Below are 26,778 nucleotides of genomic sequence, written 5' to 3'. Positions count from 1 at the left end.
CAGGTACCAGGTAGTGTGGTAGTACAGGTACCAGGTCATATGTAGTGTGGTAGTACAGGTCCCAGGTAGTGTGGTAGTACAGGTACCAGGTAGTGTGGTAGTACAGGTACCAGGTCACATGTAGTGTGGTAGTACAGGTACCAGGTCACATGTAGTGTGGTAGTACAGGTCCCAGGTAGTGTGGTAGTTTGGTAGTACAGGTAGCAGGTAGTGTGGTAGTACAGGTACCAGGTCATATGTAGTGTGGTAGTCACGCACGATTCTCCATGAGTGAAAGTGGTTCATTGGCAGGAGAGTCAGACAGCCAGGTCTGGCCGCCTCACACCCTGTACGCGCTTCATCTGGTCTCTCTTGTAATTTAATGTGGGAATTTTTCCTTTCCTAGTTTTTATTTTAATCGTGCTAGAAGTTTCCATTACGGGTGAGGGAGGTCGATGACTTGTATGTGCCTGTTGTGGCGTTTGTCACCATCCATGTGTACTGGTGTATGTTGTCACCATCCATGTGTACTGGTGTGTGTTGTCACCATCCATGTGTACTGGTGTATACTAGTGTCACCATCCATGTGTACTGGTGTGTGTTGTCACCATCCATGTGTACTGGTGTGTGTGTTGTCACCATCCATGTGTACTGGTGTGTGTGTTGTCACCATCCATGTGTACTGGTGTATACTAGTGTCACCATCATTAGTACACTGGCTCGGTTGGTGCTGGAGAACCCAGAAAGGTCGTGGGTACAGACACGTGGGTGGTGGTGTGGGCTACAACCGAGACAGCACCCATACTCACCACCTTAATGTTTCGCATATGTCTTCATACTGCCCATGTTCCTTCAGGTGTGTGCTACACCTGTCTGTGAGGATAGAGGGGGTGACTACCCAGGTGTGTGTGAGGGTAGTGGAGAGTGACTTTCTAGGTGTGTGGGTAGAGGAGAGTAGTTGCGTAGGTCTGTGTGTGGGTAGAGGAGAGTAGTTGTGTAGGTCTGTGTGTGGGTAGAGGAGAGTAGCTGTGTAGGTCTGTGTGTGGGTAGAGGAGAGTAGTTGTGTAGGTCTGTGTGTGGGTAGAGGAGAGTAGCTGTGTAGGTCTGTGTGTGGGTAGAGTGTGTGTGGGTCTGTGTGTGGGTGGGAGTAGTTGTGTGGGTCTGTGTGTGTGGGTAGAGGGAGTAGCTGTGTGGGTCTGTGTGTGGGTAGAGGAGAGTAGTTGTGTGGGTCTGTGTGTGGGTAGGGAGAGTAGTTGTGTGGGTCTGTGTGTGGGTGGGGAGAGTAGTTGTGTGGGTCTGTGTGTGGGTGGGAGAGTGGTTGTGTGGGTCTGTGTGTGGGTGGGGAGAGTAGTTGTGTAGGTCTGTGTGTGGGTGGGGAGAGTAGCTGTGTAGGTCTGTGTGGGTGGGGAAGAGTAGCTTGTGGAGTGGTGGGTGGTTGTGTGTGGGGGGAGTGGTGGGTGGTTGTGTGTGGGGGGGTGGTGGGTGGTTGTGTGTGGAGTGGTGGGTGGTTGTGTGTGGGAGTGGTGGGTGGTTGTGTGTGGGGGGAGTGGTGGGTGGTTGTGTGGGAGGAGTGGTGGGTGGTTGTGTGGTGTGGGGGAGTGGGGGTGGGTGGTGTGTGGGGGGAGTGGTGGGTGGTTGTGTGGGGGGGTGGTGGGTGGTTGTGTGTCGGTTGAGTGGTGGGTGGTTGTGTGTGTCGGGTGGTTGTGTGTGGGAGGGTGGTTGTGTGTGGTGGGTGGTTGTGTGTGTCAGGTGAGTGGTGGTTGTGTGTGGGGAGTGGTGGGTGGTTGTGTGGGGGGAGTGGTGGGTGGTTGTGTGGGGAGGGTGGGTGGTTGTGTGTGGGAGGAGTGGTTGTGTGTGGGGGAGTGGTGGGTGGTTGTGGGTAATATCATCAGGTCTTCTACATCCCCCTGGTAATCTATACATGTTCGTCTGTTTACTTCCTATAAGTTAATTTTTCGAGAGGTGTCATGAATATTCATAATTTTACGTGTAATAGTTCTGAAAATGGGGCGAGAAATTACTGAAGTTGTGGCTGGTGACGAGCCTAATGGAGTGGGTATACGACTGTCCGTAAGCAGCAAGTGTCTAACATTTGCAGATTTTTTTTTCGTTTACTGTACTGTAGTATAAAACTCATCAGTGTTGTTAATCTTCAACACCACTCTGAAATATATGTAGACAGTGATAAGCGAGTCGTTTCTTTGTATTTTTTGTTCTATTTGAATTTTTGTTTGAAGTAATGCTCAGCCGGTTTTTTTAATGGTCTAGAATATTTGGAACTGTTCAGTACCGTTAAATAATTGCTCTCTGAAACGTGAGTGAATTGGGGAGGAGCTCTTGGTGTGAACGGCAGTGATGCTGGTCCAGTGGACGTCGACTATGATGGTGTTGGTGCTGATTGTGGTCGGGCTGCTGCTGCCCAACACAGCCCAAGAAGTACATCATCACGCCCACAACAACGTGAAAATTGGAAAGGACAGACTTCATTTTTTCAGTCATCTTGTGAGTTCTATTTACCTGATGATAATAATTTATTTTAGCCTTTGTCATCATTAGAATAATAATTTGCCCATTGAGGTTTCTTTACTACTGTATTCATCTCTTCCTCTTGCTAGTATCCGCAAAGAAAATGAGGTAGACGTAGCCGCTTTCATGTACAATATTCACATCTTTATGTTAAGAACAAAATTAAACAAGCTATTTAAACAGGTAGCGCGTCCTCACGTGGCCTTCACCTGAGAACAAGCTTAACAATGCCAGGTCTTACCTAAATGTGTGTTGGTCCCAAAATCATGCAACTGTTTTATTTCAGCTTAAGAATGTGGATAAATATACTAATTAGTGCAGAATATTTTAGTATAACTTAATAATATACGAAATACCAATAAAATAGTTATGATTAAACCGATACATTTCTGCCATAAATTTAATAGTATTAAAATAATTTCAGTGTAGAAGCGGGTGTATATTATTAATAAATAAGAGAAATCAAGATGCAGTAGGGTTATTGTAGAGGGGAAGTAGTGGTTGCGAGTGAAGGTTGGGGTAAGGGCTGGCTGGGAAATGAGTGGTGTGGGTGGAGGCTGGGAGAATGTAGGTTTGGTTACTTGTTGCTAAGTGATGTAGACAGACGTTGAGTAAGTAGCTACAAGGGCTGCGGACGTGGACCTGCACTGGGATATTAAGGGGCGCGTGAGTCTGGGTGAGGAAATGACGCGTTTTAGCGAGGGAGGTGATGAATTGGTGACTTCGGTGGGCGGTGTAGAGTGAGGGTGGGGAGGGCGGCTGGTTGTCAAGGTGCCAGGCTATATCTAGGTCCAGCTGTCATGCCAACTGATAACCTTAGCCTTATCACTTATATATATATATATATATATATATATATATATATATATATATATATATATATATATATAGCTGACCATAGGTGATTATAGGTATAGCTGACCATAGGTGATTATTTGTATAGCTGACCACAGGTGATTGTAGGTATAACTGACCATAGGTGATTATAGGTATAGCTGACCATAGGTGATTATAGGTATAGCTGACCATTGGTGATTATAGGTATAACTGACCATAGGTGATTATAGGTATAACTGACCATAGGTGATTATAGGTATAACTGACCATAGGTGATCATAGGTATAATGACCATAGGTGATTATAGGTATAGCTGACCATAAGCAATTGTAAGGTATAGCTGGCCATAAGTGATTATAGGTATAGCTGACCATAGGTGATTATAGGTATAGCTGACCATAGGTGATTATAGGTATAGCTGACCATAAGCAATTGTAAGGTATAGCTGGCCATAAGTGATTATAGGTATAGCTGACCATAGGTGATTATAGGTATAACTGACCATAGGTGATTATAGGTATAACTGACCATAGGTGATTATAGGTATAGCTGACCATAGGTGATTATAGGTATAACTGACCATAGGTGATTATAGGTATAACTGACCATAGGTGATTATAGGTAAAGCTGACCATAGGTGATTATAAGTATAGCTGACCATAAGCAATTGTAAGGTATAGTTGGCCATAAGTAATTATACTGTAGGTATAGCTGACCATAAGTGATTATAGGTATAGCTGACCATAAGTGATTATAGGTATAGCTGACCATAGGTGATTATGGGTATAGCTGAACATAAGTGATTATAGGTATAGCTGACCATAAGTGATAATAGGTATAGCTGACCATAAGTGATTATAGGTATAGCTGACCATAAGTGATTATAGGTATAGCTGACCATAGGTGATTATAGATTATGACCATAAGTGATTATAGGTATAGCTGACCATAAGTGATTATAGGTATAGCTGACCATAAGTGATTATAGGTATAGCTGACCATAAGTGATTATAGGTATAGCTGACCATAAGTGATTATAGGTATAGCTGACCATAAGTGATTATAGGTATAGCTGACCATAAGTCATTTTAGGTATATTGAACCATAAGTGATTATAGACATAGCAGGCCATAAGTGACAACAGGTGTAGTGGTTGTCTCACATTTAATATACTAAGTGTGTCAGTATAGTTTTATAATTTAATTTTTTGGGAAAACTGTTCATGTTCTATCATTTTATGCAATGGCCTGCTCACTCGACATCAATTCCTTACGTGACTCGTTAAGTAGTGAAGGGAAAAGCTGGAACACAGATATTAGGCATTATTTCGTAATAAGAGTCAGACCCATGTACAATATTAGGAAGGTTTAAACTTTGTGTTCTTTACTGTACTGCACATATTTCTCAATAAGTAAAAAGTTGTATTATACAGTACAGGTATTAAGTTAAAGGTGGGGTTATGCAGCTGAATAGATAGTGCTCATTTCCTGTCTAAGGGTAAGAACACAAAGAAAGCATGTTAACTGCTTGCGGATTACTGGCGCTGAATGCGAACGTGCTAACAAGCGTGGCAGCACACAGTAGAAGCATGTTGAAGCCTGTTGGCTCTGGTTGCCTGTGCTGACAAGTTTACAGGAAAGAACAAAACATTAATTTCTCGCCTGCCCACACGGGACGACTTGTTGCTGAGGCAGTGTGAGGTGTGCCAGTTACCCCATGTTTTCGTCAAACGATGTTTAACCTTCTTCAAAATGTAGTCGAAAGCTTCCCAAGTCATTCTCATGTACCTGTACAGGTGTATTGAAAAAACCTCCTTGGGTCCCTTTTTAGCTCACTAAAAAGATGGTGATAGTCACCGTAATTTTCTCTACTGTGTCGATTTCATGTATTCCAGTTCTTTTTCTTCTGATTTTTGAAAAAACACTATTGGGCAAAAGAAAATCTTCAGATGACAGTAGTCATCTTTACTGTATGACAACTGGACCACAACTCGCAGATAAACCTGTGTTTTGTGTCCGCCTACCAGCGCTGACTGCCAGTGCTGGTAGGAGTTGGAAACAAACAAGCAGATAACCTACTTCCTTTGTGTACTTAACCCGAAGGATTGCTGGCTGCACTTGGGACACTGCCAGTCTGCCCATCTGTGAATGAGTTAGGGAAGTTAAGATGGTCAAGTGCAATACCAGCTTTACTACCTCCATATGTACTAAAACTTGATATTCAATGTGCTGGGACCCACTTATCACATTAAGGGTGGTTCCTATTGTACAGTCTCACCCAAGTTTGTTAACTCTTCCAGCCAGCTATTGCTGCACTGCCTGCTTCAGAAGTATGAACTTGAGTCTGTTACTTCAAAACTTTTCGATTCATTCATACCGGTTTCATGCTCAGGTTGGTACTGAGACAGTTTCAAACATCTGAAGAGCAGTGCAGCAATAGCTGGCTGGAAAGTTAACAAACAATTTCTGTACTATGTGGAAATCCATGGAAATCTTTAATTATTTTTATTACCTGTGCCGTACTTCATTAACTAGTTAGAATTATTTTCATGGATTATGTATCAGTATTTAATGGTTGACATTATTTTTACAGCATGTAACTGCAATGGATACTCCAACCGTTGTTACTTTGACCAAGAGCTTTATGACAAGACTGGGCATGGTGGACATTGCCTCGACTGTGCTGCCAGCCGTGCTGGACCCAACTGTGAGCGATGCAGGGATAATTATTATGACCGTGAGGATGGTGCTTGCATTGCTTGTAATTGTAATGATATTGGTAAGTTATTAACAGTATGTTGTTAATGATGATAAATTATTTATACTGTACTGTTTTGGTGCTCAAGATATTATAGAGGGTCATAAGAAGGCAATACAGTGGTCCCTCAGTTAACAAACCTAATTCGTTCCACAGATTCGTTTGATGACAGAAAATTTCGTGAACCAAATCTATTATTTCAATGGGATATTGGGTAATTGGTTTCAACTCAAAGAAAAAGTATATACAAAGTACTGTATACCAGTAAAAGAATTAACAAAACATTAAATGTAAACTAAATACAGTACTATACTGCACAGTATACTGTACAATAATAAATATAAAACAATAGAATAAGTACTGTATTTTAACTTACTTTAAGGTGTGTATGTTGTATTACCGGCAGCTTTGTTTGCATATCAAACAGCTGATTATAGAGGCAGTCAATGATGACATGCCATATTCTTTAAAGTGCATTGGTTCTAATGTCTTCTTCATGTTTCATATTAATTTCTGCACTGTATGTTATCAATATGTTAAGTAAATTTCATAATAACCAATAATTTTAATGTAAAAATGCAAAAATATTCAAGAGACCAACAAAATCGATGTATCCACTGTAAACAAAGTTAAACTGAGAAGCATTGTTGAGTGATTCAATCAACTGATGGGTGCACAAAAACTGTTCCCTGTTCTATTTATATTATCAATATGTTAACTAAATTTCAGAATGACCAATAATTTTAACATAAAAAATGCAGAAATATTCAAGAGACCAACTTTCTTGATATTTACTTCGCTGAAACGAATGTAAACATAGAACCAATTACTGTTTGGAGGACTAGCCGATCAGCTGATGCACACAACAAAGCGTTTGTTGTAAGGATTCGTTAATCGAAGTTTTGTTTGTTAATCGAACTGAAAATCCTTATGGGAGCTAATTCGTTAACCAAATTTTTTGTCTGAACCGTTCATTAACCGGAGAACACTGTATTATGATGGATATCCATATTTGTACTCTTATGAACATAACACTCTTTGAAGCTCTAAACAGAACAGATTATTTGGGGAAGGGTTTACACTACAGTACAGCACTGTACTTGAATTAGCCTTTCAGTTTATTTGTTCCTCTGTTTGCTCATTTGTCACACTTAAGATATTACAGTGAGACTTGGTAGACTTGTTTACCATCATATTGTAGCTACTCTGGGATGGAAAATGCAGTACTGTACAGGTATTCCACTCAAGTAACATTTAATTTAATTTGTCAATGATAGTACAGTAGAAGTGTATTCCTCTTGATGATGTACAGTACTGTACTATACTTGCATTCTTAAAATTTTTTAAGAAAAACTGTCATTCAAAATGTATTTATCTCTTGAAGTACTGTACAGTATATGTATGATCTCAACAATTAGGATAAATAATCAATTAAAATATTGACAAATTACCAATTGAGCAGATGAAGCTAGTTTATGAAGGTATCATCAGACACTGGCTCTTTTAGTTGCCTCACATCATGTCAACTTCTGGTATAGAAACATATGTAACAAAGATAGAAATAATGATTAAAAATGAAGTAGTGATGTTGTTGATGTTATAAGGTTATTACTGTAATTCATTTCAACAATTAAAGTCTTAATTCTTCATCGCAACGTCCAATGTCATAACGACACTTGTTGGAAATACAGTACTGTACAGTACTCCCAGCAAGTGTCATTGTCCTAAAATTGAGCATTTTTTTACTTTTATATTAAGAGAATAACATGAAGTTTCCATATATGGCAAAAAAAATTCCTTTGAAATGTGAGTAGCTAGTGGAAATTCATGTTTTTTATGAAAAAAATATTGAAAAAATAATATTTAGTAACTCGGGTATTCTGCTGGTAAAGTGGTCTGAGGAAATCAGATGTTGTCAAAATTGCTTCCAAAAGTTATTCATCACTGTAAATTCATTTTGTATGAAAAATTTAACCAGGTTTTGAGGTCCAATATTGGTACAGGTATCTCAACTGGAATTATTTTGGGTGAAACGAAACAAAATAGACAATACAAACACATTTATTTTTCAATAAACTTATCAAACTTGCATATATTAACTTATTTTGTAAACCATTAAAAAAAATTCTAAACTTCTTTCCAAGGAAGTGGCACAACTTTTCCAAACAGTCATCTTCCATCTTACATTCATGGTTCTGTAAATGGAGATACAATCGGTACAAACACATACCAGTAGTAAATAAAAAAGAAAAATAATGGTAATTAGTTGGTAAAGATATGCCTTAGTTACTACAAAATACCTGTACAGGTATTTGTTCTCCCATAGTCTTGCCACTACAGGAAATGAGAAGCCCAATACTGCAGTAGTTAACAGGATTCCTTCGCTAATACAGGTTGTACCTCTCTAGTCCGGCAACCTCGGATCCTGACTGGTGCCGGACCATGGAAATTGCCGGACCATGGAAATTCACCCTTTTCCTGGATAGATAGTGACTTGTGCTTATGCCTGGAAGCACTAGCACCACTTTCTCTGCGTCATGGTCTCTTTGAAGACATATTGAAGGGTTAAATGTCGTATAGTAGCTTCTCAAATTTCGTGAGTTTTTAATTCTTAACGTATTTTATTGGAACACACAAAAAAATAAATAAATAAAAATTTTGACGGCGGAAACTTGAATTTCGACGGGTTTGAACGGCCCGCCAACGTGCAGACGACGTGCATAATCGCGTAAACAGCGTCATTTCTCTTATGTACAAAAGATTCATTATTGTTTATTACTGAATGTCTTTTTTATTGAATTAATGTATATGTGTGCACAATGAGCAATACAATTCATTAATAATACGTAGAATATTAAAACACACGAGGAAATGACACAGCATTGTATTCGTTGATTACAAAACCAGTGACTAACTGGTTCTACATATAAAACTGAAGAAAATAAGACCTTGGTTGTAGCTGTAGTAAAATTAATATGGTTGTTTTAAGTAATGTTATTTAATGTTAATAAATGGAACAATAGAAGTAGATAACGATAATGGTAAAGAAAAAAGAGAGATCGCATATGTAAGTGCGCATGCGCACACGTGAAAACATATCATCATTACTTTACATAAGAATATGAAAGCAACACTTATTTACTGTTCATATATATTTTAATTAATGTTTCTGAATTTGTTTTTATTGAATTAATGTACGTGTGTACAAAATTAACAATACAATTTATTAATAATACGTGGAATATTAGAGGAGACGAGACGGCTGCCGGCATTGTTTATGTTAAAGCTTACGAAACCAGTGACTGATTGGTTCTACATATAAAACTGAAGAAAATAAGACCCTGAGTTTAGCTGTAGTAAAATTAATGTAAAAAAATGAATATGGTTGCTTGAAGTACCTGTAATGTTATTTAATGTTAATAAATGGAACAATATAAGTAGCTAACCATTAATGGTAAAAAAAAAGTGAGACTGCTCGTATGTAAGTGCGCACATGTGAAAATATATCGTCATTACTCTACATAAGAATATGAAAGCAACACTTATTTATTGCTCATATATATTGAAGGGTTAAATGTTGTACTCTGTATAGACAAGCAGAGAGAGAGAGAGAGAGAGCAGCCGAACTGCCGGATGTAAACAAACCTTAATTTCCCGCGGCTTTTTTTTTTTAAGGGGATTAGCCCACCCGGGAATAGGTCACTGACCCACATTAGGGCCTGAGGGGCAAAAATTTAATACTCCTGTTATAATAATAATAATTCAGATAAGTAAAAAAAAAAATAAAAAATAAATAAAAAGCTGCCTATCTACCTATTGGACAAACTAAAATCGTTCCGGACCACAGAATGCCAGACTAGAGAGGTACAACCTGTACAATATACACATACACTGCTAATCCCCATATAATAGAATACAAATTTACTTTTATATTCGAATGATAGGTGATAAAAAATCTCATAAGACAGTCAGCAATAGCTGGCCTCAGGTGTCAGGCAGCGTCTGTGAGTCTATATGTTTGTGTTGTGGTTGAGCCTTTTGCTGAAAGATGGCAGCACGACCCAGGGCTGGCAGTGCATTCAAATTCTTGGAACATAGTCGATTTAAGCATGGAATAAAAAAAAAAAAATTGACACATGATTTTCGTGTGTAGCATAAGAATTTTAAAATCGACTACAGTCAATTTGCACAGTGAAAGGGTTAAAAATATTTCTACAGTTGGTTAGTGATTACAGTCACTAATCCAACAACAATTAAAATAATAATACTGTATAAGACCTGTAACTTAACATGTAATGCAGCAGCAAAACATCAGAAACTACAGCGGTGTAAGTGATGCAAGTAGATACCTGTGAAATGAAATAAGTTGCATCACAGCTTGTCTTGGAGATTATGACATGCATCTTTAGACACCTGCTTAGGCCCTTTAACTTTGATTATGAAATGTCAATTTATGGTAAATTTCTGCAAACCCAACCTGCTTAATCTATTCTAATGCAAGTTAATGCAGTTGTTATGTGTTATTTGCAGTCTTTATACAGTGATATCTCCATTATCCGGAATATTTGGTCAGAGCACTTCCGGGAATGAGATATTTCCGGGTAACAAGACGACTCTCTCATAGCCTTAAAAATCCCCTCTTCCTCGGAATTTTCTGGGTAACAGAAAATTTTTCTCAGAATTTCCAGAAAAAGCGCCTGATTTTCATCTCTCAAACCCGGAAAAAACACCCCCATCCCCGGAATTTTCTGGAAAATGTGCTCCTCGGAAAATTCTTCTCAAAGCCGAGTTTTCTGGAAATCGCCTTGGGAACAATTTTCCGAGAAAATTTCAATTCCGGATATTGGAGAGTTCCGGGTTTGAGGGATTCCGGCTAACGGAGATATTACTGTATATTTGTATGTTTAATATACTGGGTGTCCCTGCATATTGTATGAGTTAGTGTTTGCCTGAATAGAGTTTGTGCAGGTTCAGCTCTGGCCAATCTTGTCTTTGTTCAACTTAAGCATAGTGGTAAAAATGTATACAGTACTGTAGTTTTTCTTACATTCCTGGTTTCCTCACAACCTTGATTTTACATAAAATGGAACCTGAACATACACACACCTATACAGCTTTTAACAATAATAATTGTTATGTAAAGTTTATTAGAGTATCTTTCTACTTTCATCCTAGATACCCAAAATTAAATCCCTTTGTACTCCGATACAGTAGTTGGTCCATTGAAAAAAACTTTAGATTTTTGGATGTTTACTGTTATAGGAATTGTGGATAAAAGTTGAACAACTTGTACTTGAATCGTCAAGATCCAGGTTCCATTATAATGTGGGATTTCAAGATCAGTCCTTCATTTCTTATCTACAGGTAATTTGCTTTAAAGCACAACTAATATTGTTTATACCCCCTCAGGTTCACTGAGTCTTCAGTGTGCAAGAAATGGATTGTGTCAGTGCAAATCAGGAGTGACTGGAGACAAGTGTGACAGATGTGCTGAAAACTACTTTGATTTTGGTCCTCAGGTGAGTTATGTTTGAATTAGCTCATAATAAACTTTTTTCAGGATCATACGAAACTTATTACAGTATTACCTCTATATCAAAATAATTGGCGAGTGTCCAGTTTGGTATTGGGAGTTTTTCGTATAAATGAATCCCAAAAAATTTATACATGTTATTTTATAATTCTATCATTCTTTAATTCTATAATATGGTACGATAATGTATTTGCATGCCTGAAGAACATTGCATTATGGAAAATTAGACTGAAGGTTGAATGTTAAATGTAAAATGACATTGTTATAATGGAGTACCAGTGCCAAGTCCATTATTATTATTTTATTTTTTAAACTTATTATTATTATTTTTTGAGGTGAATGAATCGTTTCAAAAGCTATATGTATGTTTAGAAATTTATGGGTGGAAGAACAGTTAGTTTTGGTATGAATATTTGTTAAGATAATACTGTACAGATTTATAGGTTCTAATACAAAATATCATGCTTCAGGGGTGCAAGCCTTGTGGGTGCAGCGCAGCAGGTAGTCGGAAAAATGAGGCAAGTTGTGACTCGGTGACAGGCGTATGTGCATGTAAGGAACATGTAGAAGGACAGCAGTGTGACCAGTGTAAACCTGGTTACTTCAACCTTAATGAGGAAAATGAGTATGGATGTACCCCATGTTTCTGTTATGGTCATTCTTCCATCTGTTCCTCAGCTGATGGTTACTCTCAAGGTAAGTTAATGCCTCTTAAATAATTATGAGTTGTCATTGTGCAGTATTGATCAATCAGACATGATACACTTGAATTGATGGTTATGAACTGATGGTTACTGTTTAGGGTTTCCTACTTCTTGTGAGGTTATTCAGTGATGTTGTCGAGGCCACTAAATCCTTGGCTGAGACCATTACTTGCCTTCTGAGACTGAAATCAAGACCAATTACACTGAGCATTTTTATATGCCTGTGCATAAGCCAATTTTGGGGGAATGATTTTTTAGTAAAATATTAGGGTTCCTCCACGTACAGTACAGTAAACCCTTGCTGTTCACAAGGGTTAGGTTCCAAGGAATAGCACAAATTGGCAAAATCCACAAATAGGAATTTATACTACCTGAATGCACTACTGTATACCTATACTGTGTATGAGAAACTTAATTCACCAATACTACTTACCTTCATATATGGAAGTTTGGAGCTTGATGAAGTGTACTGTACAGTAGGATGAAATCTGGTTACTGAGGCATAGGGAGATCATCAGGATCACTGTTGGAAGAGGTGATGCAGTGGTGGTTGGTGGAGGGGCGGGTGGTGGAGAGGCGGGTGGTGGAGAGGCGGGTGGTGAAGAGGCGCGGGGCGGGTAGGCAGGTGGTGGGGAGGTGGGTGGTGGAGAGGTGAGTGGCAGGGAGGTGTGTGGTGGGGTGGCTCGTGGCGGGTAGGTGGGTGGTGGAGCGGCGGCAGCAGCTGACCGAATAGGTGAGGGGACAAATCAGCTGGGTGAACAGCTGGTTCTTTCTTGAAAAACATCGTGATTGCTAGTTGTTTCTTCTTGTCATTGAGGTCTCTAAACATTTCCTGGTAGGGAACCAATACCTGGCTGATTTCAAAGACAATGTTAAGGCTCTATTACATGGAAGGGTCAAAGTCAACAGTGAAATCAGTTGCCACCTTTACTTGTCAAAATAATTCACCAAAATTGTTCAAGCTCCAACCTTTTTGTTGCAATTCCATTGTTTCTTCCTCTTCATCATCCTCAGTTCTTTTTACCAACTCTTCCAAATCCTCTTCTCTCAGTTCCTCTCCGTACCCATCAATCAGCTCTTCCACATCTTCAGCAGCCATGTCCACAAACCCCTTGCCACCCAATTGACGCGCAACACTCACAATGTCATTCACATCCTTTACTATGGACGGAAATCCCTGGAAGTTATTCACGCACTCAGACCGTAACATGTGCCAACAAGCATTCACTGTCTCTAGTTTTAGTTCACTGAATGATTCACTGATGTTGGAAATGCAGCCTGCAATGTTGTACTTCCAGCACTTGCTAACATCAAGGTCAGGGTCTGTTCATGGCACTACGGATATGACCAAAAGGGGGTCAGGTGTTATGTGCCTTGAAGGTGCGTATACACCTGATCGAGAGGTTGGATAAGAACAGTGGTGTTAGGGAGGGTACACCACCTCTACACCTGGATAGCTAAAATGTAAACCTTCTGGGTGGCCTGGTGCATTGTCTATCAATAATAGCACCTTGAATCCCATCTCCTGGAAGCAAGGTACTTTTTCATTTTTGGGACAAAGCATTTATGGAATTAATCCAGGAATGCTTGCACAGTTACCCATGCCTTTTTGTTGGGCTGCCAAAAGACTTTAAAGCCCTAGGGTTTGTTCAGTGGTAAAGCAAGCCAGGTTGGATCATGTGGCCAGCTGCATTGCCACAGAAGATGAGCGTCACTCTGTCTTTGGTTGCCTTGAACCCAGGGGCACGCGTCTCCTATTTGTTAATGTAAGTTATACCAGGCATCTTTTTCCAATATAGACCTGATTCATCGGGTATAAACACTTGCTCTGGTCTATAGCTTTTCTCCTCTATTATTTTCTTTAATTTTTAGGGAAATGCATCTACGCTGTGTGGTCAGCTGATGCGCCTCCCAGTCAGCTTCACACTACGTAGAGAGAATCTTCTCTTAAAATTCTCGAACTACCCTTTACTGGCTTAAAAGTTTCTTCAGTAGCTGCACTAGCCCCTTCACCACCTGTTGACTCGTTAAAATGGCATAAAACTCTTATCCTTCTCACGAATCCCATTGCTGTCGATCAGCACGTTTTTGTGGTGATGGTCCTCACTCAGAATGTTCAATGTGTTTTGTGTTTTCACAATTCTCTTGTCATGAACAATCTGTGCCACTTTAGCACTTGAGAGCATTCACTTTAATAGAATCATGAATTGCGTGTTCATTCTTCTTTAGATACTGCACTGTGGATTGATTCACACCAAACAACCGACCAGCTGTGGCAGCACTCATCCCCGCTTTTAACTTGTCTAATAATTCAACTTTCTTTGTCAGGGTCATCACTGACTTCTGCCTTTTACGTTTCACTCGACTAGCATCACTAGAACTGACACGAGGCAGTCTTCCAGGGGCCATTTCACACAGAAACACTAAAGTTTTGAGTACAACACGAGATGCTGCGTCACAGGCAATGGTTCAGCACAAACAAGGGAGAGGAGACACTGCTGGTGCGTGGGGGTGACTCGGTGCGGTGTGGGAGAGGCTTGTAAACTAGCCACCATTTGCTTACTGTGAATAGTCGAAACCATGAATAGCAAGCGTTTACTGTATAAAATTTTTAGGGGTTGAAATCCATGGATACTGATAGAGGGTTAGTGTTGCCCTAAACATGGAAACACACTAGGACCTCACTAATTCAGCCTCCACTAATTCAAAGTACCTACTAATTCATACATATTTCACATGATAGAAGTATACAAAAATCTCAAAGTTTTCAGTCAATTGCACAATTTATTTGAAGTTGTTCAAAATCTATGCATGCAGTTCAAGTGATCAGGAGATTGTGTGGGCCTGCTAGGGTATCAATTTGTGTATTTTGGTCATACTTTTCATGCATCTACAATACCTGCTACCAATACAATATGTAACCTTTCTTTTTGTTACTGTTAAAGGCAGCTTTTCTAGCACCCTCCTAATGTGGGGTGAGTAATACTAATAAGTGTATTGTTAAATAGTTTGTTGTTTTGTAAGTTATAACTGGGAAAAGAGATATTGCTTGATCTCTAACTTAATAGGTGTTTAAACTTCCATGATTACAAAACTTTCTTATGTATCCAGGTGCAATTGAGAGTGGCTTTGTGCGAGGTGAGGAGCGGTGGCGCATGGAGGAGTCCACAGGAAGACCAGTGTCTCTCAACTACAATGCCATCACTCAGAGCCTTGCAGTATCTGCTCCTGGAAGAGACAAGGTCTACTTTTGCCCTGGTAAGTTTAAAGCTTATAAAGTAACCTAGTAGGATATAGTTTTTCTTTGTCTTCAATTATTCCCACCATCTCTTCAGAGTCCTTCTCCTTTGATTAGTCAAAAGGTGAGTAGGAAGATGCTTTCATGCTCTTGCCCATAAGATGTGTGTAGGTTTTCTAGGTATCTCTTCGTTTGGTGAAGTTTTGGTTTGTAATAAGTTTCATGAGTTTCGAGGTTGGTATTATTTTGCCCACTGGCATTGTTGTTCTATAATATTTAGGTTTTGCAATATTTTCTCTATGATGTCTTTAAAATCTTGCTCCCTGACTAGAAGACATGGGCAACACTGGAAATGTATATGCTAAGGGTGTTCTTTTATTTCTTCATACCTGGTAAGTGTGATGCTTACTCCCATGGATGATGCACAACCACATATCATTTGGGGTAATTTATACCACCTCCCTTTCACCTTACCTGGCTTTGGTATTCACAAATCATTCTAGGCAAGTTTAGGTTATATTTTTTAGATCGATCCTGAAATCCCTGTTCATGAATGAGCCTGGATAAAATGACTTCGTTCCTGCCCTCCTCCCTTGGGATTTTCAATGGAGTCGGCTGGAAATGAGAGATTGTGTAACTGGGTATGGCTGTGCTTGCCTCATCAGCTGGAAAAGTGTGAGGATTGGAATTCAGAGACCAAAGTTAATGAACATCTGACTTTTGGCTCATGCTTTTTATAGTATTTGATAACCACTGATTCTCCAGAAAATTAGCTGTTTATGCAGATTTATCACTGTCTCAGCCTCCTGGACAAGGCAGGCTCTGCCAAGGGGTGTGCTTCTGGAAGGAGTTTCTTGCAGTTCATTTGACTCTTTCCATCAATGATAAAATGGAATTTGTAAGCTCAATACTTTGTTTTATCACTGCTTTTTTGTTTGGATAAAAATAAGTTGTGTATTTCAGATCGTTTCCTTGGTGATCAGAGGGCAAGCTACAACCATAAAATTTCATTCTTCTTACGTGTGGGAGAACTTGGTCCTCAGTCCAGCACAGAAGATATTGTCCTGGAAGGTGCTGGCCTCACCATCTCAGCACCTATCTTTGCACAAGGCAATAGCCTTCCAAGCACCCAGGTAATTGCTCAAATTTCAATAGAGTCAGGTTATAAATGTAATATAAATACATGTACTACACTTGAAATACTGTAAAATTTGGTGTTGTACTGATAAACCTTTGTATCAGTAATCTGTATGACCTTTTATAATAAGGTAACCTCTTAACGGTAGTGATTTTGCACTGATTTTTTTTCTTTACCTACCAACAGAAACAAGAATATATTTTCCATCTTCATGAGAATTCTAAGTTCGGTTGGTCTCCTCGTCTGACGTCACGGGACTTTATTTCTCTTTTGTCAAATCTAACCGCAATTAAGATCCGTGGAACATATACCTATGATGGTGAGTAGAAGTTCCTTGTAAGACTGACTACTTTTATATCCATGCAAACCAGTTCCTACAGGATGACCAGAATTAAGATGAACTCAGACTCTCCTTTCATTTGATATGTCATTCCCTCCAACTGCTGTAACAGATGTTTCTTTTAGTCTTTTTCTACCATAGCATGGCCCTGAGATTTCTATTTGGTTTATTCCTGTTGCTTCAAATAGCCATCATCTTCATCCACTGCATATCCATTCCCATGAGCCATTTGACACCATTCCTTTTTATCATGCACACATTCTGTTGCTTCCTGGATATCCATTTATTTCCTATACAGAACTGTACTTCCATTACCCCATCTTTCCACTTTCTTGGTCTTCCCTGTCTCATAACATCTTCTGAATAAAACACTTTTTACCAATCTATTGTTCTACATTCTCCATGTTCATACTACAGTACCTTAGTAAATTCTAGTCAATTCTGTTTGTTAGTACTGTCACTTCCACACAAAAAACTCTCTTCATCTATAACTTTTAATTTTCTTCTTCCTCTTGCATTTAGAAGACCCTGTTTCACATTATACAATAATGTTGGCTCAACTATTTTCCTATTCATCCTATTCATGGCTTGATACACTTTTCTGTATGACTCACTTTCCATACCCTGACACATCCACTTCCTTCAGTCAGTCTCTATTCAGGCTAACATTAATGTCTTCTCAAATTCTTCCCAAAACATTTTTTATCAACTTATCACCGTACCTTAGTTCACATTTGCTTTTTGTTTTAATTAATTTTTTTTTACTTTACTCTTCCAGAGTCTTTCAGTAACATGAAGAACTTTTCTTCTGAATCATCCATCATCTTGTAATCCACACACAGCTGCTGACTCCCCTTTTTGTTCAATCCAGAATGCGACGTCTAGCGTCTAGCTTTATACCTCGGTATGTTAATGCCTAGCAATAACTCGCCAGGCCAACATACAGGCAATTAAAACATCTGATTATTACTTAATACATAATATTAGGAGGACACGTCGCTACCTGGCATTTAATTGCAATTCTCAAAACCCCTTCCCGCACCCTCCATCACACGCATTGCTACCTAGGTATAAAGTTTGATGCTAGACGTCACAAAACTGGTTTTAGAAAAATGGCTTTTTCATCACTTTTGCACAAACCTCTTTTACTACCCCATTCATAAAAATATTGAATATGAAAGGCAATGTTATGTTTGTTGTAATCCTGCTTTAATTGAAGAACCAATTATAAGTTTTTAACATCAGTGTCGTCTTTGGCCTCCTCTCATTCTAGCTGAATGACTGGGGGAAAAGATCAGTTAAACAAAACTGAATTTTCATAAAATTGAGAAACCGTGAGTAAGTGAGGCTTGAGTTGGTATACAGTAATGAGGTCTCCAATAATATGATTAGTCAAATCAGGTTTATGTTGGGGGATTCCTTCTACCATTTCTGCTTCTTGAGGCTATCTTAGAAATGTAGCAGTACAAAAAACCTGAAAATATAATTCATTATAAGCAAACATATAACAAGGGCATGTGCAAACCAGGTGAAAAGAAGGAATGCTAACACTAGACTGGCAGATGCCACTGCAGGGTCTCTTGGATCAACCTAAGGTGACTTTTTTTCCACTCTGAAATATCATACATGTAGTAGACACATAATCTGGAAACTCAAAATCTTCACAGTAGTAGGGTAATGAATGGTTTCCTAATATTAAATCTATAGTTGGCTAACTGCTGAAATCAAATTCCCCAAAATCATGCCGACATTATGACCCTATGCACTCCGTACACTATGCCCTTGAAATTAGTGGGGTTAGGTTCTCAAAATGGCCGTGAATCGCCAAATCCACGAATAACATTTACTTACCGGGGAGGGGGTGTACATTTTTACTTATGTACAAAGAAATGTATATTCCCTTTATGTGTTTACCCTTAGGACAATTATATCTTTTACAGTATATACAGAAATAATGTATATTAAAAATGTTGAGTCTACCCTCAAGTCCACTCTGTGCTTTGTTATTAATAAAGCATGGAGTAGACTTGAGGGTAGACTCAACATTTTTAATATACATTTGTTTCTGATTATTTGTGAGAGGATTTTCCCATTATTATATATTTGTATGTGTTTTGTGTGTAGAGTCTCCACACACACACACACACACACACACACACACACATGTACTGTACAGTGGTCCTTGATTAACAAACACAATTGGTTCCACAGAGTCGGTTTTTAACCGGAAATTTCGTTAACTATATCTATTATTTCAATGGAATATTGGGTAATTGGTTCCAACTCAAAGAAAAAGTATACATAAAAAGTAGTATACCGGTAATAGAATTAACAAAACATTAAATATAAACTAAATACAGTACTATACTGCACAGTATACTGTACAATAATAAATATAAAACAATAGAATAAGTACTGTATTTTAACTTACTTTAAGGTGTGTATGTTGTATTACCAGCAGCTTTGTTTGCATGTCAAATAGCTGATTGTAGAGGCAGTCGATGATGACATGCCATATTCTTTATAGAGTGCATTGGTTCTAATGCCTTCTTCATGTTTCATAATAATTTCTGCACTGTATATTATCAATATGTTAACTAAATTTCAGAATGACTAATAATTTTAATGTAAAAATGCAAAAATATTCAAGAGCCCAACTTTCTTGATATTTACTCCACTGGAAACGAATGTAAACATAGAACCAATTACTGTATTATGGACTAGCCGATCAGCTAATCGGCTGATGCACACAACAAAGCGTGTTTCTCATAAGGCTGTCGTTAATCAAAGTTTTGTTTGTTAATGGAGCTGAAAATCCTTACGGGAGCTAATTCGTTAACCAAATTTTTTTTAATTGAACCATTCGTTAATCGAGGGACCATTGTCCCTTACCTGTATACAATGCAGGTAAAGGAAATTACTGTCTCTAGAATGAATATCTCCCTGTCCTGGCTGCAAAAGTGCCGGCAACTTTAAAACTCCCCGCAGACATTCTTTGGTACATCTAGGTTGTCATCCACGAATAATAGAGGACCGAAAAAGTAAAAATCCACGAATTACCTGGGCATTGTACTTGAAATATCTTTTCTTTATAATGATAGGTTCAGTAATTTATTTATTTTTATTTCAGGTCGTGGTTTTGTAGATGATGTGAGGCTTGAAACTGCAAGGCGAGGTGTATTTGGTGTTCACGCTAGTTGGATAGAGATGTGCACATGTCCAGAAGGTTATGTGGGCCAGTACTGTGAGTCTTGTGCACCAGGCTATCGCCACAATCCTGCTAACGGTGGACCATTTGCTGCCTGTATTCCTTGCAACTGTAATAATCATGCTGACATTTGTGACTCTGAGACTGGTAAGTGTAGTATATCCTTTTATTTCTTTGTTTGTGTCAACGTGGTATTGAAATATATACTACAGGTACACTCGCACTAAAAAAGTATCGGTGTAGGGTGAGATCGACGACTTCCGAAACGATACGTATACACTGTGATATGTCGGGAAGGTTGGTAAGTGTATCCTCATAACCCACTAGGTGTTGCCATATGGCTGACAATCAGTGTGTTTGTTTCTCTTTTCGGATTGGTGCTTTGTGTCGACTGAATGACGAGCTAGGGTCTGTTTCGTGAATGTGGGTGTAAAACAGAGGCAATATGAAGCAGTAGAGATCTACACTGCCAGATGATATGGAAATCTCAGAGGAACACGAGGAGCTATTATTGCCCTTCATAACAAAGGGTTCGGCCACAGATATTAGCCGGGGGTTGGTGTCCACAGGAACACCGCTGCACGATGGATTCGTGATACCTCAAACTGGTGCTACAGACGACAGGTCTCGAGCGGCTGTCCATGCTGCACCACCCCTCAGGACGACCAGGTTGATTGGCTTATTTGGTAGCATAAATTAATGTGGTAATATTCACAAGTATCACAAATAATTTTGTTAACAGGGAGCTCCTCATATTTCATACTGTCTATTTATCACTTCCCGTCCTTACTTATAACGGTTTGTTTCACTTGGCCAGGGCTGCCAACATACGGCTGGAACAACTCGTCTTTCCCAATACCTATCGTCACTGGTCTCAAATTGTTCACACTACAGTATGCACCGATACTTTTTGTTGCGAGTGTACAGCCCTTGAAATTGGATGGCAGTCACCGATAGCCTTCATTATACTGCGTACAGCATCTCCCTTAACTTAAGATTTTCATTTTTGGCATCAGATTGCCACACACTTCGACACCAAATATTTTATCTATCAATCGGTCAACCTTGAAATTGGATCTCGGAAAACCATAGATTCTCTTCCTGGGTTAGATTGAAATTACTTCTCTGGCAACAAGTTTTGCTTCCACACCCACACAAACTCAATTGAAGGCCTTTTATTTCTTTGTTAACAAAATAAAATTATGCTGCATACTGTAATGTATTAAAAAAGTACGATCTATTGGTCTGTTGATGCTGCAGAAGTTTTTAGTGAGTCACTATATTTGTCAGATATATAGTTCATAAAAATAATTATCAGATTGCATAAATAACCCAGTACAAGGTACCTTGATTATCTTCATTTAGTTATTGTTTTCACATAGCTTTTGAAACAAATATTGGTCAAATTATACCAAAGATTTGAGGAACAAATGCCACATGCTACATTTTATCACATCAAAGTTTTAAAAATGGAAATAGCTATCCATTATGATATACAAAACTAATGTTTTCACCTTCTTCCACAGTTCCACATGTTTATGTCTCTTACAAGATTAGCCTGACACACTAAGCTGCAAATCATTCTCAAAAAGTCTTAATAAATGCAAAAATTGCAAATTTATGAAAAAAATTGCAGGAGCTCCACAAAATTTAATGTGTGTAACACAGACTGAGCGGGAAAGTGACCGTATCGAGCTCACACTATCCTCAGCTCACACTGACCCAGATTGAAGTGACATTATTCTTCTTTTATCCTGCTGTAATCTCTCCATTAAATTATTAATTTTCAGATCCCTGTACTGTATATTTATATTTTTCCATACAGCTTGCACAACACTAAGCAACTTTCTCAAATGGTGCTTGCTATGCTATTTTTATTTTAGTGCAAGATGGGCAACCTGTAAAAAAAAAAAAAATCAAATTTATGTTATAGGATATTTTTTATGCTACAGGTATTAACCAAAATGAACCATTTAATTTCAAACTTAGGACTTTATATCAATATATTCATTGCTTTCATACCTGTGCAGTACTTTATTTTATGTATCTCTAAATCACTGAAATTTACTTTAAAATGTTAATACCTTATTTCTCCTTGGGTTGTGCTAAACTAAGATTAGCAGCATGAACAAATACATGTCTGTATACATATATAAAAGAGTAAATGGGTAAAGGATTTTATTCACATATCACAGGTACAGCTAGGTCAAACATCTTAACAGATGTAAGTATTTGTAAAATGAAGTGAAACCTAGATTTACTGTAGGTCTGGAGGTCAAGCAACCAGTAATCATCTCATCAATGCATATGGCATCAATGTCCAGAATCTTGTTTATTATTTACTATGAAGATGTCTATAATTCTAATGATTTCACTGTTCATCTCTTGGAGGTTTCCCTTAGCTGAATAAAATACAGTGACCCCCTCCTAACGAACTCAATCCGTTCCAGAAGGTTGTTCGTTAACCGAAAAGTTCGTTAACCGAAACCATTGTTTCAATGGGTTTTTGGGTAATTGGTTCCAGCTCACCGAAAATTTCCTAAATTCAACAAAAATGGTAGAAAAGTTCACTTACTTTGAGGTGTGTATGTAGAAGGCTTCTGGATGATGATGATGATGATGGGATTTAGAATGGGGTGGAGGAGAAGGAAGAAGAGAAGGCGGTGGAAGAGAAGTCACCCCATGGCTCCATTTCACCCATAAAATTTTAGCTCTCTTGGTGTAATTCAAGATTATTTCTTTTAAATCAACACTGCACTGCATTATATTGTCAATATGTAAAATATATTTCAAAATGACCAATAATTTGCTTGGAAACACAGAAAAGCATTTAGTTGAAGAGAGTCTCAAGCAAGATGTTACCTCCAGTGAAAAACAGAGAGACTAGCCTGTCTGGTGTGTTAAGAGGCTGGATGCCGAGCATTAAACTAGTCACTTTACCTTCAATTATGTTCAATAATTGTTAAAATGGCTAAAAATTGAATATTAAACTTTTAAAATTATTGAATAGTATAAACTTTGATATTTACTAAAATAGTAAGGAATTTAAGCCCTAGAACCGATTAATGTATTGGCGGACTGATACTAAAGCTGGTTGCCCGGTCAGTGCATAAAACATGTTGAGGTCGGTTCGTAAGAACTTCGTTAACCCAATTTTTTCGTTAACCGAATTGAAGATCCTTATGGAAGGCAGTTCTTTAATCAAAATTACGTTAACCGAGTGTTCGTTAAACGAGGGGTCATGTATAGAATTCACTTCGATAAACACAGCATGGGGGGTTTAATTAATAGAAAAGTTTTCCTTTATGCAATATAGTACCTGTATACTGTAATGAAGAATAAAAAAACATTAATTTAATCTGATTTTAAGTAAATTTGAAAGTGTTTTATTGGGATATAAATGTGGGTCTACCCTCAATGAACTGTTGTAATAAATTATATTATATGAATTATGATGTTTTGCCCCTAAGGCGCATGGATGTCGGTCCTTTGAGAGACATTGCAAATACTAGAGATTAGGACTTGTGAATGGTGAATAGAAATACTTCTACTAAATTGTGAGTAAGTGAAGTTGATGAATTCAGAAACCAAATATTGAGGGTTTATTATACAATATATACCATTATGATACTGTATACAGTAATGCAACGTAATGAAATAATTTTTACAGGTCGTTGCATCTGTCAGCACAACACAGCTGGTGAACAGTGTGAACGTTGTGGTAAGGGCTACTATGGTAATGCTTACATGGGTCACCAAGTGATTGTCAGCCTTGCCCATGCCCGAACAGTGGTGCGTGTATCCAGCTGCCAGATGACACTGTTGTCTGCCTTGAATGCCCCACAGGATATGCAGGTGAGTGTGTAATAGAATTCACTTTGTCCCTCAACTTATTTTGTCTTACTCAAGCATCTCTCTCTAGGTCAGTGTGTTAATCAGTTGTCTGTGCTCGTTTGAGAAAAATTATATAAATATAATCATAACAATACTCTAAGGTGGCTTAAAAATAAAGAAAATACAACATAAAACTATAAAATAAGAAAAATGAAGATAGGGAAGTGTGTGGAGGCAGTGAGCTGTGTCTCTCCTTCCCTTCATTAATGTGAGTCAGCTGGGTGGCTGAGAGACTGAACTGCGTCACGCTCCGAGGAGCTATTTTTTGTACAGTACATAAAATAATATATTGTATACTATTGTACAGTTAAATGTGAGAAGAAAAATATAATGCTGCTACGGAATTAGGGTGGGCTCGTGCCCATTTTCCCCACCCATATCTTCTTGGACCCTCCCTTGATATTCCTGGATCTGGCCTTAAGCCTTACTTTTCCTTCACTTGGCCGAATCTGCCTCACTCTCATACTTCACCACTGGGCTACCACTGTTATACAAGCTTCTCTGTCCTTGTGAGTCTGTCTCACCCTCATACTTGACCACTGTAAAAGGGTAGAGCTACGTGCAACTATGCACATGTGAACCTCAGCTCGGAATAAACAAAATTTGGGTGGTTAGAAGTGTGTGCCATACATGTCATTTTAATATTTGTGAAGTTGTTAAAAATGAGTATTACTGTATTGTCTGCATGGATAATGTGTCATGCCATGAAACAATAGAAGCTCCCACACTAATGGGAGTCTATGGTAAGGGGTGCAAGTCACTTGTTTCTTCCCTTAGTCATAAATTAGGATTATGTCTCAACCTTTCTTGTTTAATGATATGTTTATTATTTCTTTGCAACCTGTTGATGTAATCTGATTGTGTAGGTGGATCACATAACTTCCAAAGTACTTTTCCTTACTTTTTTATGTCTTAATTGCTTACTCATGTGGCAGTCTTCTCTCTTCAGTACCTATTTCATGCCTCTTTCTCATAGATTTATGACATGATAGTGCGTGTAAAATATTCCTCAAGAATTTTGGTGTGACAATGCTTTAAATTCATTTATTTAATAAACAGTAGCAATACTCACTGTCTAAAAACTTATAAATATTAAATTGGTTTTCAGGTAAGATAAGGTTTTTCTTGCTATAAATACGTGATGAAAAAAAAGATTTATAAGGGGATAGAATTAGAGAAGAGTAAATGTAACAAAACTCTGTACTTCTTGTACATTTAGACTTGCTTATTTTTTAACTCTTATATTTTAAGTTTTATGTTATTTAAAGCTATTTAAAACTATTCCAGTTCTATTACAAAATACTTGACAGAAGTAGAATGAAGTTTCATGTGCTAAATATTTGCAGGACCTCGTTGTGAGTTGTGTACGGATAGTTTCTTTGGAGACCCAAAGGGTCGACATGGTCCTCCTCGTCCATGTGAAACCTGTGATTGCAATGGCAACATTGATCCTAACGCTGTAGCTAATTGCAATCGCACAACTGGAGAATGTTTGAAGTGCATCTACCATACTGGTGGTTTCTACTGTGATCAGTGCTTATCAGGTAAGTGATAAATTAATTTTTATAGAAATATTAACACATAGTCAGATAGAAGAGTATTATATAGAGGATATGGAGAGAACAATGGGACCTCGTGTTCCGGAATATTTTCCAGGATTAAATGAAGTTTAAAGTCTAGAAGATCAATATGATCAGCCAAGGTACAGTTACTGCTGTAATATAAGTGCTCACCTGACCTCCCTCTGTTGTTATTGAGGGACATAACTTAGCTTCCAAGTATCCATTTTTAGGACTGTGGTTACAATAGGGGAGGTTTTCTGATTATATAGAGTAGACCCATTAACTTATGTCAAGGTGTCATGGATCTTAGATCTACAACTTTGTGAGTTCATGTAGTCTTGCTGCCTAATGCCATTAATGGCATGATGAATAATATATACAAAATTTGAGGCCCCCCGCATCGTAAGGGGTTTACGCCAAAATTTGAAACCAAGAAAACCGCCCTTAAACTTTATCCAACTTCTAACAAGCATAACTTTGTTGTTTTTTGAGATACAGCATTCATTTTTGATGCATTTTGAAGCTAAAGGCTAAAGGACTGTACTTGCAGTTGGTAGTTAGCTCGTCATGAAGTAATGTACTGGATTGTTGCAATGTTGACTTGAAGCAACAAAACTCCCACCTGCTTATGGCTTTTTTTAACTTTAATCGATATCAGAGTGTAGATCCCACAACAACAAAGGAGAACTGAGGGAGAGGGAAAGAGGGATTCCGCACTCATTGGCTGGAGGGGCCGTGACATGGATAGCAGACACTCACTGTCATTGGCTGAGATGGGGGAGGAGGCTTCGGCCGCTGCTGTGATTGGCCGCCTGCTCTCCTCACTCACTCATTGACAGGACGAGAGCACCTGATGACACGAAAGCCAAGCCCATACTTTCCTGTCTGCCACAAATCGATGTTACACTCTATTTTCAAATGGCTTTCAACCTTATATACAGTTTAGTAAGGTGATATTATCCACTACCATCTTATAGAGCTTGGCCGAAAATAATGCTTTCTAAAAAAAAAAAAAAAACGGTTTTGCCCGGGTGGTCTGAGTTACCCTTTCGATGCGGCAGG

General features: G+C 38.4%; 1 protein-coding gene across 1 annotated transcript in view; it reads left to right on the top strand.

Annotated features, from left to right (window-relative positions):
• The window catches only part of LOC121862312 (laminin subunit gamma-1-like), a 114,647-nt gene that overhangs the window by 57,316 nt on the left and 30,553 nt on the right, over positions 1–26,778 (top strand). Inside the window, 10 exon segments of the mRNA XM_042360468.1 lie at positions 5,935–6,120; positions 11,509–11,618; positions 12,103–12,328; positions 15,448–15,594; positions 16,538–16,707; positions 16,899–17,031; positions 20,183–20,407; positions 23,931–23,999; positions 24,002–24,115; positions 25,501–25,698. Coding sequence (XP_042216402.1) covers positions 5,935–6,120; positions 11,509–11,618; positions 12,103–12,328; positions 15,448–15,594; positions 16,538–16,707; positions 16,899–17,031; positions 20,183–20,407; positions 23,931–23,999; positions 24,002–24,115; positions 25,501–25,698 — 1,578 coding nt within the window.

This window comes from Homarus americanus, unplaced genomic scaffold (assembly GCF_018991925.1).
Source record: "Homarus americanus isolate GMGI-L3 unplaced genomic scaffold, GMGI_Hamer_2.0 scaffold31037, whole genome shotgun sequence".
NCBI classification, from domain to species: Eukaryota; Metazoa; Arthropoda; class Malacostraca; order Decapoda; family Nephropidae; genus Homarus; species Homarus americanus.
This window is presented reverse-complemented; position numbering and strand designations above follow the sequence as displayed.